Source organism: Astatotilapia calliptera, chromosome 9, assembly GCF_900246225.1.
Source record: "Astatotilapia calliptera chromosome 9, fAstCal1.2, whole genome shotgun sequence".
NCBI classification, from domain to species: domain Eukaryota; kingdom Metazoa; phylum Chordata; class Actinopteri; order Cichliformes; family Cichlidae; genus Astatotilapia; species Astatotilapia calliptera.
In genome coordinates, this window is record NC_039310.1 from 25,074,467 (window position 1) to 25,090,260 (window position 15,794).

Genomic DNA, 15,794 nt, shown 5'->3' on the forward strand with positions numbered 1-15,794 from the left:
GGTTTCTTTAGTGCTGCGGTGGTACTCAGTCTAAGGTCCACAGCATTCAGAATGAAACCATCTCTTGTGTGGTTAAGAGCGTCCACACGCAGCTCTTCACACTCTAGTTCCTCTGAACCACTGTTAGAAAGACAGCTCTTGTACTTTGCTGCACTTTGCTGCACTTTGCCGTCCACAGCCTGTGTGAGTCATTTCCTCTTCAGAGGGTCTGAGCACTTCAGCCGCGGTTCAAAAAACTGCAGCGAGAAGAGAGGCTCCGGCTAAAGCCACAGCACTGGGATCAGTATTTTTAACCACCACAGAGCGGGGAAAACAAACTCCCCACATTAACGCCGCTTGGCTGTTAAACTGAGGATTCAAATCCTGACATCCTCGTTCCTGCTAGTAATTAGGCGTGCGTGTCATTTTATGCTCTCGGTTACTTGGAAAGTGGGGTCACTTTTCACAGAGCCAGACCGTCAGTCACCACCACATGAACTCCTGCCTCCGGCTTTACACCTGTTGTCTGCTGGGAGACAGAAAAAGTGTGAGCAGTGTTAGCAGGCCCGGCCCTGCACCCTGATGGGGATATCTGATCCAGGGGTGGCCAACAGCTGAAAAGTGCTGTCAGCACTGTGACGCCAATCACCCCTTTAGATCTCGCTTGCCCATGATGTGCTATGACTGTAGAGGAATTTGGCAGAAAACAAAATGTGTGAGGAAACTGTAAATTTGAAACTTCTGAGAATGCAACGTGAGAAGATGAATTACTCAACCCTCTGTAAAAAACAAAACAAACATGGTCACCTTGCACATGGTTTACTCCCTTAAATACTAAATTACTCCTGAAAAAGCAGCTGCAGACTCATGCACATAAGTCACCATGGGGCGGTGGTTGTGGTGGGTGGGGGGTGTGCAGTGAATTTAATGGAGGAAAAAAATCAAGATATGAGCTACAGTTGCAGCTATTCACCCCCTGATGACACTGGTGATATATTTCAGAGCTGATGAGAAAAGCAACTTTATTTCAAGTCTCACCACAAAAAGGCAAGAAGAAAAAAAATGCTTGCTGTAGTAATGAGGAGAAATGTTGCAGGGTTAACGCCCACCTTGCAGATTGTGCACTGGGCCAGTTGTCTCACTGTTGAATGATTTCAATTCTGCAACTGAGTAATCTGTGACTGAATAATGCTGGCAGCGCTCCAGCGCAGCTAAATTGAAAAACTTGGGAGTAATTTGGCCCGTGATGAGAAAGAGATATCTACACTGCTGAGTTTCTACGCTGGATTTGTGTTGTTTTATTCATGCTCGAACGCTGATAAAGAGCCAACTGTAAATAAAGGAAGGGGCGCTGAGTCGACTGAAGCTGTTGCAGACAGTTTTCGTTTCTGCACCAGCGAGATGTATTCTTATTTGTTTGGTGAGATTTGAAGGTGATATTTCCCCTTCTTTGCCTTCTTGCTAAAGGTTAGATGAGAAGATTAAATATGTAGCTGAGGTATCAGCTTAGCATGAAAACAGGAAACAGCTAGATATGCTCTGCGCAAAGGTAACTAGAGACCATGCTGCAGAGTGATCCCACCATAGACGATATAAAACAACGACATAGCCACTGTGTTATCACCAGTGTTGGTCAAGTCACTTGAAAAAAGTAATCAGTAACTAATTACTGATTACTTCCCCCAAAAAGTTTAAAAACATGATTTACAACCTTAATAGCAATAGATCTTTCAGCCCAATTCTACTTTTTCTGCATAATCCATCATATAAAATGTAATCAAATGGAAAAAGGTTTTTTCGCTGTAAAAAGAAGTTTTCTTCCCACGCAGTGAACAGCGAACGCTAATGTTTTTGTCACTTTTTACGGAATCAACCTCAAAGTAAGGTCAGTACTTCCACGCTTTAAACGCTGCACGCTCATACTCTCTCCCGCACTCGATATATGATCCATTGATCTGCACACAGCTGTTGCCACGAACGTCGCACTCGCTCACGTCACTGTCATGAGACACTCTCGCAAAAAATCACGGTTTTAGTAACACAGTAACGCAGTGTGCTTACGGGAAAGTAACAGTAATCTAATTACCTTTTTTGCAATAGTAATCCCTTGCTTTACTTGTTACTTGAAAAAAGTAATCGGATTACAGTAACACATTACTTGTAACTTGTAACGTGTTACTGCCCATCTCTGGTTTTCACCCACTGGTTTGTGAACTACTATTTTGAAGCTTTTCAATTCAGTTTTATTTATATCCTGCCAGTTCACAGCAAGCCATTTAAGTGGTCTTTATAGAGTCTATGATATTAGAGAGAGAACCCCAACAGAAGCACTTGGTGACAGTGGGGAAGAAGAACTCCTCTTTAACAGGAAGAAACCTGCAGTTAACTGCCAGGATATAAGCTTTATTAAAAAGGAACATCTGAAACCAAATCTTAAAAACAGAGATGGTGTCTCCCAAATGTCTCAGGTTTAGCATTTTGAACCCTGTTTTCAGTTAGAAGGGACCATATTTGGAAAAGATGGTGGGCCACTATCAGTTAGTGATATACAGCTGTGTTAGGATGTCCTTGTTTCATATAATTTACCAAACAAAGCTGGAGCTCAGCTTGGACAATTACCACTCAGCAGGCCAGATAATCTATCCATCCATCTCTTTTCTACCATTAATCCGAGTTTGGGTAGAGCAGGCAGCAGTCTAGGCACCTCTTTCAACGCATCGGGGGGGGGGGGGGGGGGGGGGGGGATCTATGGATCTCTCTAGTGATTCCTTAGTCTGCCCCAGGACCTCCTCCTCGAAGGACATGCATGAATAACATCACCTTGGAGGAGTCAATGCCATGTACCTCAAGCTAGTTTTGGAAGCTGAAGAGTCTGCAAGGATCTTTGCCCCTTGACTGCCACCCAACTACAAGGCACCAAACTCTCAGAGCCCCTGGTGTGGTTGGTGGGCCTATTAGAAGGCAGATCAGTTTAGCTTCTTTAACCAAGGCCTGGCCCTGCCCTGGTGCTGCTGTCCTGGGCAGGCTAAACTAGATCTTTGATTTAAGGTTGCAATCCACCAAGGGGAGATATCCACTTCATTAGATAATAAATTAAGTTAGATCATCCTGGTCTTTTATCAATTTTTAGAATTATTTCTAACATATATTTATTTCATTTTTTCATTGATCTGGATGCAACATTTTCAGTCTGATAAATACTCATCAAATTGACTTCTTAAACTTGGGTGACTGGAGGGTTCCCCAACCTTATAAACAAGATAGATGCATAACAGTGAGCCACAAGATTGCACATCAACTATTGTGAAACCAACTTATTAATCCCAAGGGCTGTTCACAAAGAACTGGAGAAATGACTGCAATCACAGCACTAAAAGATGGCAAATATTGTACTCTTAGGCCCCTTCTTTGGTTCAGAGGTGGCTGTCTGCCTTTTACAAACCAGTGCTCCTTTCCGTCCAGGATGTGCATATCCTCATCATTGAAAGAGTGGCCACACTTGCTTTAAAGCTTATGGCACACAGTTTTTGTGCTGATGTTAATGCCAGAGGACGTTTAGAACAATCACCTATTCACCAAGACCATTTCTGCTGAGGCTTCAGTGAACAATAGATACATCAACTGAAGGGCCTCATGCATCTGTCAGATCTGTGTCAGGTCTTTGCTGCCCTGCCCCGCCACCCGCTTCTTAAGGAGTTTTAGATATTGTTCATCTGCTGAGCTTATTTTTTAACCCCTGACACATCTTTTGTCCTCCAACTGTCTATTTTCCTCCAATCTTTTAAGGTCACACTGGACTGCTAAGTTATAATCAGTGTTGGGGAGTAACGGAATACATGTACCGCCGTTATGTATTTAAAATACAAAATATGAGTAACTGTATTCCGTTACAGTTACCATTTTAAAAGGTGGTATTCAGAATACAGTTACTTTGTTGAAATGAATGGATTACACAGCTGTATTTTCCTGTTTCATAAGGCTATGAACTCTGTTTTTGGTGTCCATGCTGGTGGAAAACAAACCAAAACGCGCATTAAGAAGCTCTCATGTCACCCCTACTTGCGGCCCACATAATGATGTGAAGAAATATTTTATAAAATGATTCACAAAAATGATTTAATATGAAGACAATAGGCAGAGTGTTACAGGTATAGCCCTAAAGAATGTAGCCTCATGGGCAGTGTAGTCCGTGCTGCAGGGAGAATGGACTGTCATATCATTTATGTGTCTGTGAGCGCAAAGGAGGGAGAAAAGGAGTCGAAAAGTACGAAATGTCACCGACCAGAAACGGGAGATGGAAGCATGTAAATGTATATATACATATATATACATATACAAAGTTGACCCCGACAACAAAGTAAAGCTAGTTTTCGGCTACGAGCCCGACACGGAGCCCGACGTATTAGCCGGAGGTCTCTTTACGGTTTTATGCCTTTACGGTTCGGAGCTGCGGAGCTGTTTTATATCATATAGAATCTCATATAGAATAGTTTTCTATGAGACTGCTGCAAAAAGTGCTTACCTAATGTCCACCCTACTGTTACTCATTTTATATTAAGATTTAAAAATCTAGTTGCTATTGGTATGGCGAATAACCTTCAGTAAAAGTAATAAATCACACAGCAATAGTGCATTCATGTAGTTGTAAACAGCATGATAATATATTAAGTAATCCAAAGTATTCCGAATACGTTACTCTCATTGAGTAACGTAATGGAATACGTTACAAAATACATTTTGGGGCATGTATTCTGTAATCTGTAGTGGAATACATTTTAAAAGTAACCTTCCCAACACTGGTTATAATGGATTTTGGCTAATAGTTCTTCAGGAATGGCCTTGTTGGTGCAGAAATGCTATTTTGTGCCTGTGTTGGCCTTTACACTGAAATGGGAACAAATCATGTGTTTTGTGACAGGCACTTTGTTACTGGCAGGCTAAGGATTACAATCTAAAACTGGTTTTTTTATGGAGACACTGGTTCATCCTTTTACGGTCATGATTCATAGGTTTGCATTAAGTTGCTTAGCAAAACAAAAAAAAAAAAAAAAAAAGTACAAAAACTGAAATGAGTGAAAAAGTAGCCAATGTCCACAGAAAAACTTTGAAAGACCTTCAGAATTAGTTTAAGCTAACTAATAACCCCAAACAAAAATAAAGTAAGGGCACTGCTTTTTTGGGGGAGGGGGCACAGTACTCCCATCTCACAACTAAAGTGTAAAGAATCACACTTGTGAGAGCTATCAATCTTTCCTTACATGCAACAGAATAAAGTAATGAGTATTTTTGAAAGATCCAAGTCAGTTTTAGTAATTTGACTTAAATTTTAACCCAAAGACTTTATTTAAAACATGGGTAAAACATTGGCGTGGCCGACTTATATAGCCAGAGCTTAAATATCAAACTACTAATATCCTACATTATTTATGACATTCATATATGTGTAATTTGAACATACTGTTCAGTAAGACTTCCAATGTAAATACCAGTGAAACTGCTTGAGGAATTCAGTGTCACAATTGTTTTAGACCTGATAGTGGGTGCCTAAGTATACCCTTTACATTTCTGACCATGTACAAGTAAACTCGCAGATAAACCAAAGTTAACCTCACTTGTATTATCTGTACAGTTTGGCAACCTTGAAAACACCCACACAGACACACACATATAAAAGAAGGGTCTGAACAAATCACATTTAATGCCCTGGGCTTTATTGTCTTATTTTAGTGAGAGTTTTGTCACATTTTTTTAGTCTTTTCAGCCTCCAGGTGGGACAAGTAAACCTCAAGGATATATCCTGCCATTGGACTGGGCATTCAGATTCTGACAAAGACGAGAAGCACTACTAAGTAATGCTGCCTTTGTGCCTAACTCTTCATAGAAGAGAGAACATAAAATTCCCCAAAGGAAGGCACCCAATACTTGTGGTTTTTGGCCTTGCAGCCGTCTGGAGATTCTTTTTTCAAAGAAAAAAAAGAAAAGAAAAAAGAAATAAACAAAAAAAAAAAGAACTTGAAGAAAAGGGAAGAGAGGAGAGAACAGATGCTTTCTCACAACTCTCTGCCCCTTCATTAGCATTTTTTGTTATTAAAAACTGGAATGACGAAACACGTACAGCGATTACTGTCCATTCACCTCCCTTATCACCTATGCATGAACAAGTAACAAACAAACAAAAGAATGAAGTCTTTCAATGAACGAAGGCTTACAATCAAGTTTACCACAAGAGAGAGAAAAAAAAATACAAAAATAACTGATTTTCTTTTACATAAAAATGTTTGTGGGATAAAACAAATACAAAAACGGGGGACTCCGCTTGCATGAAAATGAAGGACAACCCCATAAAGAACAAAATATAAAAGCAGCATTGATATTCATCAAAACCATCAAAAAAAGAAAAAATACAATAGTGCTTAAATCAGAAGCGGCAGAAGCTTCTGGGAAGAGACTTCATCCCTGTTTTGTTACTTGTAATTGGGATAATGTTAATGGAAGCCCCCTGAAGAGAGGAGTGCCTCTCCATGAGGGAACCACACCACCTCCTCTTCAACCACCTCCTCCACCCACTTCTCCTGGCCTCCAGGTCTGTCTGTATGTATGTCACCACTGATTTTAACACGATCCACAGAGAGAAGCACGGGGAGCCAAAATAAATCTGTGTGTGTGTGTTTGTAGGGGGGGTGAGACCTGCTTTGTGTTCACAATATACAAAAATACCCAGGAGTCCGTAGCTACCTAACATTTACTACAGCACAGGAACCAACAAAAGGTACAGTGTACAAATAAAAATCAAAACAAAACAAAAATTAAAAAAACAAAACAAAGAAACTGTAAACACAGCACAATAAATAGATAAAAACAGCAGGCTCCGCACCATGCACATGATGTAATAAAACTCTTCTCTATACAACTCGCACGTCTCTCACACTCGCCACAAGTTACTTGGCTCACTTTTTTTTTTTCCTTTGACTCCCAAGTGCAAAACATCAAAAATGGACAGTTCTGTATTCAAGTAGTATATATACACTGGGTGGTGGGGAGGATATTACAAATATGAAGTTACTGTACAGATACTAACTTTGCCATATTCATAATTTACAGGTGTCAATATTTTACTTTTAACAGTAACAAAAAAAAAACCAAAAGGGAAGAAAGAAAAGGTTTAAAAAGTATGAGAGAGATGAGAATTGCGAGCGGCCGCGGCCACACGTCCCGTCTGCGAGTCCGAGTCCTGCCGTCCCTTTTGCATTCCCGATGCTACGATGCACAGCACCTAAAGAGCGGACTATTTGCTGCACCGCTACTACGTCACCTCCATGGCCACTGTGTTGTCTGCTATATTGTTCAGTGCTGGCTTTTCTTCATCGTGATTTTCCCTGTGGAGACAAAGAAAAACATTAATCCCTGCTGTTCTTCAAACTTTTCTCCCACACACTTTATGTGCCACTTGTGGCTTGCTGGCAGTTATTTTGGTCATATCTGCCAGGTCCAGCTGACTACTTAAACCAGGGATTGTGTCTCGTAATGCAAAAGCTTTAGCGCTTATCTCGAAACAAACATGATATAAAAGTAAATCTGAGACTTCTGCAACACTGACAATCTTACAATAAAGTCTCTTGTGAGTTGTTTTGTACAGTCTGTGTAATATGTGATGACTGAATGAATACATATCAAAATATCTCTTCCTCTATGCATGTTTATGTTTCTTCAATTCAGGTAGGTTTATGTTGTGTCTGGGCAGCTTTGGTTCTGCTGTAAATTAATTAAAGATTGTGACAGTGTGAAGTCAGTCAAAACAACAACAACAAAATGAACAGAACGCAATGCCACAAAGTGTAATGATGCTGAAATCCTTTAACTCTGAAAGGGTGTGTACAGGCAGGACGGAAGGAAGTGATGTGGCAACTACGCCAATAAAACAACAGGGGGGAACAAAATATTTTAAAAAAAACTTGTAACTCCGACTCGAGTTTTGAACTGAAGCAACGAATAGTGCTGACTGATATTACAAATGTGACCAACTGTCATCTATGTAGTTATCAGCAGCGAGTTTTACTCAGATTGATCCAATATGCAACCTCTGAGTGCCAAATCTGCCTAATATTTCAAGAAGTCTGTCCAGCTGCCTATCTGATGATATTTAGATCAGCAATTGTCATATTTTGGCTAAAGATTCTCTGGGCTCTGTTACCAGTGTTTCCCCAGTCAGTGCTGGGGAAACGCTGGTATTTTCTTGTGTATTGGAGATGACTGGACACGTGTAAGCCTCATTAGTCAATATGCAGTTAAGGCAAGGGGCCTGTTAATGTCACTTCATGTCCTGAACAAAATTAAATTCCCCTGAATGGAAAGTCAAAACCTCTTTCATGGGGGCTAAAAAGAACTGAGCATGAGCATGTAGGGATAAACCCTTACCCTAACCCAGGAGTTCTCAAGCTTTGAGGCACCAACAGATGGGGGATGACAAAAAAAATTGAATGGAGAAAAATTTCTTGGGGAATTAAACATGACATACTACTGCACTGAGGTCTTTTTTTCTTCTTCTTTAAAAAAATAAAAATAAAACTCAGCTTGAGTGAGGAAATAATTTGTTGGGGTGGGGCGTAAAAATGTTTTGCTTCTGAAGGGGTTAGGTCAGGGCAGCATGAGAGTTACTGCCCTGACCTAAACCCTCCTTTTCTTCAAGTGTTAGCACTTAATCAGGCTTTTGAAATTGTGTGAAAAAAGACGTTGAACTAAATGTAATCACAAAACTAAAAATGGTTCTCATAAAGATAGCTGGACGTGGTAGTATTTTAATTGATTTTTTTTGGCTTCAACCCAAACCCATACATGACTGCCACAATCTCACACAGTGATCATATTCAACAAGTGTATCTTTCTTTATGGAGGCATGTGGGACATTTGTCCAATGGTTCTTATAGGGCACAGCGTAAGTACAGTACATATAACAGAACTTAGCAATTTCATGCTTACTCAGCATTATCCCAGTTCCCTTAAGCTTAACAATAAAGATTAGTAAAAAACAAACTTATATTTACCTGCCACATATTAGAAATGCTGAGCAAAGCCTCACCTGGAGCTCATGTCCATGGATGTTGCTCCAGATACTTTGGGGATCTGCAAGTTGGTGGTGGTGGACAGCTTTAAGGCAGAGGATGGCACATTGCCAAGGGTCCGGGGGATGTGGCGTGCAGCCAGGCTGGCGGCCGACGACACGCCCAGACAGATGTTGTTCCCGAGGAGGACCTGAGTGGTGGCAGGGGTGGCACTGGCAGCGCTGCACCCCAGGAGCCCCAGTGCCGCTGCTGCATGAGCGCCGGGGTTGGAGTTGAGGGAGGTGGGGACGGCATTTGCGGGCGAAGGGGTGGCCGAGTTGGAGGAAGGTTGGAGGAAAGTGGGGGCTGCGGTGGTGGTAGTGTGCGTCGTCTGGTTGGTCTGGTGATGGGCTGCTGTTGTGCTGGATAGGTGCAAACCTTTGAAAACACCTGGTGGATAAAGAAAAGGTCTCATGAATGCAAATGATAACAGCTAATGTAGTCAGGCAGCCACACAAACCTGGAGCTATAAAGTTCCCTGTGAAATGGCAAAATACCATTTTTGGATCAGAGGTGCACCTGCACAATCTAATGCAACCCTAACCAACAGTGCTGCAATAACTTCCATCTCTCTGAAGCTTATGTTAAGTTTGTTGACACTGTCAGAGGTGCTGATGCAACACTATGGTAATTGTGAGGCTGTTGGCAGCGTTATTTTTTTGTTGTCGTCGTTTGCTTTTTTTTTGGGCTTGTTTTTTCTCCCCAGCCTCTGAGGTGACATGAATGCACAATCTAAACCAAGTATTTCCAAAAATTGAGCCCTAAAGACATTACTTTAAATTGGTCTCTCCAACTATTATGTATCCTAGAAATTGTCCCTCAGATCTTTGGCTCATGCTCCTTTTTTTTTTTTTTTTTTTTTGTGTCCCATTTGGATCTTTAGCCATCAGAATTGTTGTCTTAAGGCCAAGGCTCATGCTCCTTTTAACATAAAGATATATGCACATAGCGACTACATATTTGTGTCACTCACCTGCACCTGGGAGGATCCCATTGACTCCACTCGTGACTACCGGTACTGGGTCCTCTTTGGACTTACAAGCCAGCAGCTGATCCGTGGTGACGAGGGCTGAAGCAGCAAACTGGGCGCTGGCCTGGTCTAATGTCTTGGATATGAGCGCCTGGAAACCAGAGACATGTAGAAAAAAGAAAACGTGGGTCTGTGCCAAATGCTTGACTCCTGTGTTAAAATGTATGAAACTGCTGAAACAACTGAGCTCAGCACTTTTGTGGCCAAATCAGCTAAGGGCATTAATGCTGCTCGTGGGAATGAGGATGTGTCCCACTTCCTAAGGATGAGGGAAGTGACCTTCAGCTGTAAATCAGTGGGAGAAGTCTGGCTCATTTAGTTTGACTACTTGGCCAGAAAAGCACATTTTAAATGTGCCACTTGGTTGCAGAGAATGACACAAGTGTTGAGAATCATCCCAGCAATTCTGGACAGAATATTACACTTCTGTGGTAATACCACCTCCTCCTAATCCCGTTGCCTTCTTAATACTGGACAGCTACCTGAGTCTACTACAATAAAAAGGTACAGAAAGGGTATTAGTCTACACTGACCTGTGTGTTGGTAGTTGTAGGAACAATATTGGCTTGTTGCTGCTGCTGTTCGCTCTGCTCCAGCTGCTGTTTCTGCATGAGGGCCAGCTGCTCCTGGTGCTGCTGGTACTGCTCAGCCGTGAACACTGTGTGAGAGAAAAGGCAAGGGTGAAAAACAGGATGGGGGAAAATGCGCTTTTTCGCTTCAACATTCCTTGGATTGGCTTCTACACAGCAGTAAAGACTGCAGGACTGTTAAGGGTGTGTGTTTATGCTCCAGCTGTCAGCAAGCAGATTATGGTTGTTAAATCAATTCCCAGATAAAAATTGATCCTGAAAATGCTTACTATTGGATTATTTACTCATTTGTGACAGTATTGATACCAACAGTGCTGTCTTTGCCTCCTCCAGCTTACACACAACTTCAGCTAACACTGCTGCCGACAGGCAGGCACACAGTCCCCCTTCACTAGCAACTGCAGTAGTTCACCTTTACAATGCTAAACAACACAAGAGGTCACTACTCCTGTTTCAACTCCTTTTAATGAACACTTATCCATAATGTTTACCCTGGCTGGTGCATACATACAAGGTAGCCACTTTTAGCAGCTACCCAACAGTAACACACCCAGCTTCTGGGAGTCACAAGCTAGTGTACTCCTGGTGCCTGTTAAAGGCTCAGATAATTGGCAGAGCTGCGACAGGAAGCTCATCTGGCATAAAAATCAGTAACAAATTAAACATGTGGATTAATGTGCTCTGTCAGCCTTTGTGGAAATAATTTGTTATGATAGCAGCAAGCAGATACGGCAAATTTAAAACAGCTAACTATAGGTGCTATGCAGCAAGAGCTATCAGTTTGTCCATTTGTAAAGTTAATAGATGGTTAATTTAGCAGCATACCATAGTTTTATTTAAAGACTGTGGTTTCTCTTAAAGTCCCAGATTAAAGCTGTGAAATTTCTAGCATCAGTCAGAAAAAGGGGCCACCAATAACAATCCTTTATCAAGCCACTTCATCAACATGCTTAATATACTGCAACAACATGGGAATAGATCAGCTGCCAGAGAATTCAACATTAATGAATCAATGGTACAGAAGTGGAGGAAGCAAGAAGAATGAGTTTAATAAAGTTTGATTTATCTGACTGCTTTGTTTCGCTTAATGTGCCTTATAATCCTGTGCACCTTATGGTCCGAAAAATACGTACTGCACACTACAGTTTAATGTTGCAAAGCACCTTTTTAATTTCAGTGGATATTATACATGGTTATGCTCAGTATATGTCAGCCCATTTCTACTGGAAATGCCTTTTGGTTAAACTTTCAGCAAGGAATTTGCATTTGCACTGTTACATTTTTATAAAGCTTTAATGTACATAAAAACCAGCTTCTTGTTTAAGTGAAAATAAATGGAAGGTTGTCTTTTTGCGCTAGTAATGTTGTGGAGTTGCATTTTGTCTCGCATCAATTATATCGTCAGTTATATCGTTATCGCAAATTTTCAAATATATATCGTGATAAATATTTTTGGCCATATCGCCCTGCTCTACTGTTTACAATACAGTGTAAAACAAACTATGTATGAAAACATGAAATATATCCCTGTTTGCTATTGTTATTCTTGTCCTAGCTTGACACCTTCTTGGTCACAGTGCAGTGTCGTACACTGTTGAGCTCTGTGCAAGCTCACGAAGTGGCCACAAGCCCTGCTAGCATGAACCTTATATCACTGTGCATATACAGGTTTGAAATGTACAGTCATGCCCCCTGAGCATAAACCATTGTGTGACTGTGTTTGAGAGGCCTTCAAACTGGTCTTTCTAGCTTATTATACATTTTTCTGTACCCTGTGGCAAGACGCCTACACCAACCAAACCTTTGGATTGTTCTCTCTAAAAGCCCCCCAAAGGAACTACATTTTATATACATCTGCAGAAAGCCAAGTTGTCTGTAACTGCTTGTATTAACAATCATTCTTGAATGATGTTGAAATAAATAAATGCTGCATGTATATGTAATTTATTTTAAATTCATTGAGCAGATGAATTCGACCAGCAGATCGGGTTTACTGGCCGCCTACGTTTTTCTTTTGTCTGCTAAAAAGGCGGGAGTAGCTTGAATTGTAACAATATGGAATCATGTTTTAGTTACTTTATTAATAATGTTATATGAAGTATCTAAAGATTTTTTTTTTTTTTTTAATGTAGTAAACCAAACACTATTTCCCTCTTTTGACATGCCTGCAGGCTATCAGCAGCCAAAGAGATCAGCCAGATTAAAAAATTACGCTAAACCCAACATCTGCTTAGAAATGTGTTGTTTCAGCTTGTTCTTACTTCAGCACCTTCATTTCTATGTAAAACAACGTGTTGGTCGTTGGAAGCAGCTGAAAAGATTAGCTTTCTTCATCTTTAATGACTAACCTTGTATTGTGGATGGATTATCTCAGTTGTTCTCCTGACTGAAGTTTGGTCCGTTTACAGCATCCTGCCATGCGATTGCATTTGTCTCTAACTATCAGGAACCTTAACGTTAACTTTTATAAGTGGAAAAGTGTTAGTGTTCGTCCTCCAGCTTCACTGTTTATGTTATGCTAACATAGCTGTGTCGCTAGCGATCACGTAGCACATCATTATATATCAGCTAGCCCAACTTTAGTAACCCCACAAACGTCACTGCTTTTTAGTTTTCTGTCTTCATTTATGTTGGAAGTGATAGCAGAGCTGTACGTTTGAATTTTTTCAGATATCTCTCAGTCAGAACGTGCTATATCATGCTTAGGTAACTAGCGAAACTAGCGAGCTAACTTCCGCTAGCTTCCTGCTAACTTCTAACTCCGTTAAATGTAATAAATTTTGTTTTCATGGATGCCTGGAAGTTAAACTTCATAGTTACACCTGGTAAAGCAGCAATGCTGATCGTTTTATTAAAGATGAAAGAATTTAGACAGTTTTTAACTCTCAGTGATGCTGCAGTGTTCGTTTGACCTGAAAAAGACGGAGTTTAGGACCCAGATTACTCCCAGATTTAAGAGCATCTTAGTCCGACAAACACGGCAATAACGACGGCCGCTTGCATGTTCTGCAAAAAAAAAATGTGCTTTGTCGTGTATCTGACGGACAAACACCAAACCAGTTCCACATCACTGAAGTTGCACCATTTTTACAAACCAATTCTGGCTCATCTGTTTCACTCAACAATCGGCCATGTGCGTATGAAAACAAAGGCACTGCGCATGCGCGTTTTACTCATATTCTATCGCGATATTTCATTTTCCTATCGTTGCCTAACATTATGTATTAGGTATTACCGTGAACGGTATAATATGGCCCAGCCCTAGTAAACAGCAAAATCTCTATTCATGTTTAAACTATGGCTCAATGATTTGAAAGAATGAGCTCAAATGCTTAATAAGAGAAGACAACCCCCCCCCCCAAAAAAAATGTAGTTTACAGTTATTATCTGAAGCTAAATAGCTTCTCAGATATCCACCAATTACAGGCTATCCAATTACATGACTGCCACCTCATGACTCCATGCTGTGGACATGCACACAATCAACATCATTTCATTTCAAGTTTTTCAAAGGTGGCAGCAAAGGCTGGGCAAAAAATACATTTTAATTAAAAATAAGATTTTGTTTTTGAATAATTGAAAAAAAAAAAAAAAAAAAAAAAAAAGCTGAATTTTTGGTACAAATGTTCACTACTTGCTTTTAGGAAGTTTGTCCTATAAAATAGTGTGTCTTTGCCCCTCTCTGAAAACCCTAACTCAACTATTTAGTTAATTTTGGGTCAATAAAATGATTCATAGATCAGCTAGACCATAGGTGTCAAACTCTGGCCCGCGGGCCAAATTTGGCCCGCAGCCTAATTACATTTGGCCCGCAAAGCCATACCAAATTACTATTAGAGCTGGCCTACTGGTATTATACAGCTAATAGATATATTGTTTAGTATTAAGCTTTGCTTGTTCCATATTCAGTTTTTCAGCAAAACGTGTTTGAGTCCATAAGAAAAGATTCATTCTTATATCTGGAGGAATAAATATATTTCAATAAATATTAACATTAGCCCGTGACTTTGTTCCAGTTTTGAATTTTGGCCCACTGTGTATTTGAGTTTGACACCCCTGAGCTAGACTAACAGGTGCCCTCATGCCCTTGCTTGGTCAGGAACCAGCTCCTTACCAGATAACCTTGTGCGCCCCACCTCCCCAACGTCTGTATTTTATCCATTTATTTCACTCTCCCTTAACCACTCATCCTACTCTCGGTCACAAAGAAGCTGGAGCCTATCCCAGTCACAGGGTGAGGGAGGCTACACCCTGCAGGGGATACCAGACTTATTTTAAATTAAAATTATATTTAAAATATAAAGAAATTTGGTTCTTTCTTTATTTACTAAAGGGACAGCCACAGTAGATGGATCCACATGTTTAGTTTGGCACAGATTTTACACTGGATGACCTTTCTGACGCAACACTCCCATTTATCCGGGCTTTTGACCGACAATATGAGCACACAAGCCCCATGAATTTGTGTCCCCTCTTAAACTGAGGATTTTTTGCAATGTATGACGCTTAATGTCTGAACAAATCTGCTTGGGCCAAATTCTTACATGTCAGCTCATTCTGACACAGCTGCCAGACAACCACTTATTTCCTACACCAAAGTATTGCAGGACTGCACTGCTCCTCACAGCTTTCAGCTGACTAAACTTTACATGTTGCTTATCTAAAATGTCCCATCACAGAGAGAGGTGGAGTATCTGTCTGAGTTGACCGTACTTGTTTACAGCATCCTTTACAGATATAAGCACTGTCAGGAGCTGTGAGGGCTGAACAGCAAAACAGTGAACTGGTGATAGTGAGTAAGTAACCTGGCAGTCTCATTGCTTTCCTTTTTTGTAAAGGCAGACGAAATGTTGAGAAGACATGGAGGAAAAATTGGTTTCATCTGTGCTTAATTTTTGTCGTTACACAATAAAATCAATAAGAGTTTCCTCTTTAACTTGCCAGTACTGTCAAACAAATAAGTGTAAACTAAGTCAAGCCAGGCTTCTGGTAAATTCATATCCTCTTTAACCCTTTAAGACCTACCATAGAACCAAGTCCGCCAGAGCTTATATTATATTTTTACATGCTGTGTAGCCATTTTTGGGAGCATTTCAA

At 40.6% G+C, this 15,794-nt stretch overlaps 1 protein-coding gene across 4 annotated transcripts in view; it reads right to left on the reverse strand.

Annotated features, from left to right (window-relative positions):
* Positions 1-5,668: 5,668 nt before the first annotated feature.
* The window catches only part of LOC113029328 (enhancer of polycomb homolog 1-like), a 36,706-nt gene continuing 26,580 nt past the window's right edge, over positions 5,669-15,794 (reverse strand). For 3 of the 4 annotated variants that reach the window (XM_026180157.1, XM_026180158.1, XM_026180155.1), the window contains exons 11-14: positions 10,641-10,765; positions 10,051-10,198; positions 9,056-9,467; positions 5,669-7,355 (exon numbers count right to left, since the gene is read on the reverse strand). In XM_026180157.1, the coding sequence (XP_026035942.1) occupies positions 7,283-7,355; positions 9,056-9,467; positions 10,051-10,198; positions 10,641-10,765 (758 nt within the window). In that variant the 3' untranslated portion in view covers positions 5,669-7,282. Of the gene's footprint in view, positions 7,356-9,020; positions 9,468-10,050; positions 10,199-10,640; positions 10,766-15,794 lie in introns of all 4 variants that reach the window. The other variant, XM_026180156.1, reaches the window with a different exon arrangement.